A 5,344-nucleotide genomic window follows, 5' to 3' on the forward strand; every position below is an offset into this window, starting at 1 on the left:
TATATAATTTCAGCTTAGCAAACTGAAACACATAAAAGTACAAATAGTTACGTCGCCATAACTGCAGAGTTGTGAGGCGAGCAACGAGCGAGGCTCTGCTAAATAAAATTACGCATTTAAGAAAGACCCTCGACTACTCGGTTACTACACTGGGGTTGAGACGTGCACATAGTCCGTTTCGGTATCAATGACCTACTTAGGCATAAAAAACTGCTGATGCGCGTGCGAATTGGGCTGAGTATGCATAGCCGGGTGTCCCTGGGGCCCACTACCTCTCGTACCAGTCGCGTACAGTTGCTGTTGGAAATGGTGGAACTGCTGGGCGTAATTCGGGTCGGACATGCTTGGACCAGCGCCGATAAATGGACTGTTCTTGAAATTACCTCCGGCCTCACCCATACTTGGAGGTAGGGGTTGCGTGGCATCTGGTGGTGGGCCTAGCTGACTCATCGCGTTGGGCTGCTTTTGGCCGGGACCTGGACCACCATACATTCCTGGACTCGCATTTTGACCTGGCATTTGTGGCCCTGGCAGCATATCCGGTGGAAAGACTTTATCCGGATCCATAGGACTGCTGGGAAAAACACCGCCCCCCACCATATGTTGCATACGCATGATGTTGGATTGCTGGCGAACCCCTGGGCCTTGAGGCCCACCACTTGGGATAGGCCTCATGGCTGGGTGCATGTGACTTTGAGGCTGACTGCCCATACTCGACTGACTGTCAAGACGAGTGTTTCCAGTCATGTTCGGGGGTATGCCTCCAGGGCCGGAACCTGGGCCACCAATACCGCCATGAGGTCCAGGCCCGAGGCTGTTGGGCACACAACCGTTGGGAAAGTATTGTAGATTGACGGACGGCGAGTTCATTTTCGCATCAAGTCCCGGCAAAGGGTTGGCAAAGCGTTGGAGAAAGTCAAGACTAGGCGGTCCACGTGGTGCATGCCCGACGTTTGGCCTAGCCGGCAAGTACTGTATGGTATTGGGTGCACTCGGCTTCACTTGAACATTAGCTCCATTATAAGGGCTGGGGCCGTGGACGTGTTGATGGTGGGGCGGTGGTTGATGTTGATGCGAATGTGGGTGCTGACCGGGTATGCCGAGACGGGACTGAGGACCATCGGGACCCATTATACCAGGCCCTGGCCCAGGGCCGGAAGGATAACCACCCGGTTGGGAGACACTCACATTCGGATTATTAGGGCCCTGGGATCCACCTCCACCCGTGCCCATCATCACATGTGACATCATTGGATGATGATGTTGGCTCATCTTGTTTGGAATACCTGGACTGCCCGTGTGTGGTGTTGGACTGTAACTGCTAGCGGCTCCACCGAGTCCCATACATAAGCCTGAGACGTCGCTGGACTCATTGCTCATGTGACATCCACCATTCATCTCGTTAACCTGCTGTTGCTGTTGCTGTTGTTGTTGCTGCTGTTGTTGCTGTTGTATCTGCATCATATGCATATTATGGGGATGGTTGAAAGGTATCATACCCTGAGCGCTGCCTGGATGCATGGGCGAGTTGTCATTGCCTAGAGCGTTGCTTGTCGCAGTGTTAGTCAGCTGTTGACTCATTTGCGCAAGAGAGGTAATAGGATCGAAGCTATTGGCATTCATTGATCCAAGGCTGGCGAGTCTGTTGCTAATATTATTGGGATTAAGAGGGATGTTATCGTTCGGCTGACTGACGTTCGTCGTGGGTCTACCGCAGACAAAAGATGTGTTGCTCGCTGGACCGACCATTGACGACATCATGCTACCAGGCACATTACCCTGCCCTCCAGGTACTACTCCAGGTATGTTTGGCTGCTGCTGCTGCTGTTGTTGTTGTTGTTGTTGTTGTTGTTGTTGTTGTTGTTGTTGTTGCTGATGCTGTTGAAGATCCTTGGATGAGGGCGAAGTTTCGGATTTAGTATTAGGCGAGGCGGGTATCGTGCGAGGTGGGCCCATGCCCATATCCGTAAGGCTGGTATTGTGTGAGGCTGGACTACTTTGGGCACTGGTCGTTTTATTACCGGGCTTTCCAGCGTCGACGGGAGTATGGGGTGCCACACTACCCGGAGTATGAGGTGTGTGAGGCGTGTGTGGACTGTGTAGAGAGCCACCGAATCCCCTGCTTGCGCTTTCTATTGACGGACTAGCACCCTCAGATCGAGGACCGTATTGATTGTTCCCAGTACTCCCGCCGCCACCTTCTAGATTGCCCGGCAGCATACGACTTCCCATCTCCGGGTTATTCCCTTGAGTATTTCTGCAAAATTCATAAAAATATTAATTTATCATATAATATTGATTTAACTTCGTCTATATTTCACGATATTTATAGTTTCATATTTTAACGTTAAAGCTACTTCACAAATTTCTTTACTTACATAAATTTTTAATCTTAGAACTTTTACAAAAATTTAATATGTATTTATACTAAAAGATTATTTACCCATTTTGTCAAATTTTAAAAAATATTTTTTTACTTTGCATTAAATCTTAATTACAAACTTTATTCTATATTATTTATTAGTATACGGCATATTAATAAACTTAAAAGGAAATGCTCACGTAGGTAAGCTGCCATCTTTTAGGCTTGTATTTGGCTGTTTTTGTATTGTCAGCTCTTGTCCCTCAAATGTATTAAGGTACGATATTTGTTGAGGACTCGGTACTGGCATCAATTCCTTGACTCCTACTTGATTAACTCCGCTAGGAACGAGCGACTGTTTTTGTTGCGTTAACGATTGCAACGATCGACAAAACATACCATCTACTGAAATGAAAATTCATTAATAACTAATTCTATTAAATAATGTGTTAATAGATATTTCGATTATTTTCAATAATTTTGTATAAAGAACTTTCTTAAAAATTATTATTAAATTAATATTTTAAATATTTGATAAGATAATTTAATTAAATTAATTAATCAATAATTAATACTGTAATTAAATGCTTTCAAAAGCACAATATCACAATAATTTTTAAAACAAACGAAAATATAAAAAATTGATCAATTATTTAAAAAATATAATTTCATTTTTAAAATTATCTTTACAAAAATGTACGTAATTTATTTGAAATAATTGAGATACGTGATATCAACATTTTTTTTAGTTCTGTGAAAATATTATAAAATAACAAATTTGATTATTTTCAATTTTTGAATGAATGAAAAATCTATTTTATAATTTTAAATTGTATATTTTCATGTAATATAGTATTTTACAATACATTGAAAAATTTATCGACATATAAAAATATGTGTATGTATGATAGACATTCATTCTTAAAAGATCAAATTAGTTGATATGTAAATTTTTGCTTTAATTTTGATTGAATAAATATTATATTATTCAAAAATATTTATTTGAAAGATACATTTTATGTTCAAAACTTGTAAATGTTTACATATTTTTCTATATCCATTTTACATTATAATATTTCACGAAAATATCCAACTAAAACCATATCTACAATTATAGTTTTTAATACATACAAAAATATACATTATGTACAAAATAAAGCTCTTAACAAATATATTATTTTATTAAATAAGTTTATACAAAATTAGATTTGTTTTCCTTTATTTATTTGTGTTTTTTTAGAGCTACATCTCAAAATGTAATAAATACTAAAGTAACCATGTTATTATTAAAAATTTAGCAAATAATATGTACTCATATTGGAGAATTTAAATGCATCAGAATAACATTTTAATAAATGTTATTATTTATTAAATATTTTCAAGCTCATGTAATATTCGACACTTTAGTATATACTTTAAACGTGTTAAAGTATCGATTAAATTTTCTTATTTTTTAAAGAGAATAATGAATAAACAAAAGGTCATTAATTAAACGAACATATAGTCCAACTTGCATATAAACCATTTCTAAATAAAGCTAGAGGCAGTTTAAATGAAAAGACTACAAATTATTCAAATTTATCCATTTAGTTAAATTTCATTTATTTATTATAATCTTTGTTTATTATATTTATTATTATATTTAAATATATATTATCAACTTAATAAGCTGATGAAGTTAAAAATATTATTGTAAATTAAAAATTAAACGTAACATAAACCTTATAACATTTGCATTACGATTATAGTGCCAATTAGTACAATTCAATTACAATTTATGCTTCTAGTGTCCACCATTTGTAATATTATATTATTGTAGATATATGTAATATGTTTTTCAGAATTTCGTATTTAACACCAATTTTAGTTATACAATGATACTAAAAATATTTATTTATTTATAATTATGTATTTCAGATATATATCTTATTAAAATATAAAATAATAAAAAATATTAGATTTATTATCATTTGTTCAACAAAGTTCGGATTATTATTTAACATATACAATATAATATACTACAGAATAATTAAAATAAATTCTTAAATCAATAAAAAATTATAGTTAAATTTAAATACAAATGTATTGAAAATATTGGGTGAATTTATAAAAATTAGTTTTATTTAACCATTTTATATGAATTTAAATCTACCTATATAAAAATTTTCTTCGTTGTCATCTAAATTATAACTATATGATACGATGATGGCACAATCTGAATACTGTTGTTAATAGATATAATATGAAAATTCTAATAGTATCTAACTATTGCATTGCTAATAATTTCTTATTCTACGATATAAAATAATTAAATTAATATATATAAAAAATCTAGTATTTGAGATAATAGCGCGTTAATACTACTATTCAAATTGCAAAGTAGTACATTAAAGAGCTGAAGAATCGCATGTACAAATAGATTGTATAATAATCACTCTAATTAATGATTGCAAAGAAATTCAAGAAAATATCTTTAAATATATCTTTAAAATCAAGGTAACTATATCACAATAGTATCACAATAGGTAAAGCGTCTAAAAAACCCTTAAGGTATTATGAATTAATTGTCGATCGATTGGTAATTTAAATCTGCTTCTATTAAATTTAAAATAAGATTATTTAGCATACCATTCGGCGGCTGATTGGTAGGAAATTCGAGGCCAGTGGAATCCTTTTGCGGTGTGCCACTAGGGCTGAGGGCGGCTAAATGTCCGTGCGAGACTGGTGTACCTGGATTGCTGTGGTTCAGCCTCGTAGCGGTGGCTGTAGCACCAACAGTTGTTGGGTTCGGTGAATCCTGGCTTGTCGGACTGTGACCCGGCAGATGTCCAGCTCCACTGTTTGATCCGGATCCTCCTGTGGGCCTCTGCCCGGTACCAGTCCCGCTACCCCCACCAAGCTGAAACTGCCTATTGCAGTCGGCGGGCGAGTTGAGCCCCGAGCTCGCACGGGGTGACGGTAGGGAAAAGTTGCTCGCAGGGT

The 5,344-nt window shown here is 36.5% G+C and overlaps 1 protein-coding gene across 1 annotated transcript in view; it reads right to left on the minus strand.

Moving 5' to 3' along the window:
• Nucleotides 1-5,344, minus strand: part of lgs (BCL9 domain-containing protein legless) — a 12,131-nt gene continuing 6,787 nt past the window's right edge. Inside the window, exons 6-8 of the mRNA XM_011497154.1 lie at nucleotides 4,991-5,334; nucleotides 2,563-2,767; nucleotides 1-2,257 (exon numbers count right to left, since the gene is read on the minus strand). Coding sequence (XP_011495456.1) covers nucleotides 193-2,257; nucleotides 2,563-2,767; nucleotides 4,991-5,334 — 2,614 coding nt within the window. The 3' untranslated portion in view covers nucleotides 1-192. The remainder of the gene's footprint in view (nucleotides 2,258-2,562; nucleotides 2,768-4,990; nucleotides 5,335-5,344) is intronic.

This window comes from Ceratosolen solmsi, unplaced genomic scaffold (genome assembly GCF_000503995.2).
Source record: "Ceratosolen solmsi marchali unplaced genomic scaffold, CerSol_1.0 scaffold10, whole genome shotgun sequence".
NCBI classification, from domain to species: Eukaryota; Metazoa; Arthropoda; class Insecta; order Hymenoptera; family Agaonidae; genus Ceratosolen; species Ceratosolen solmsi.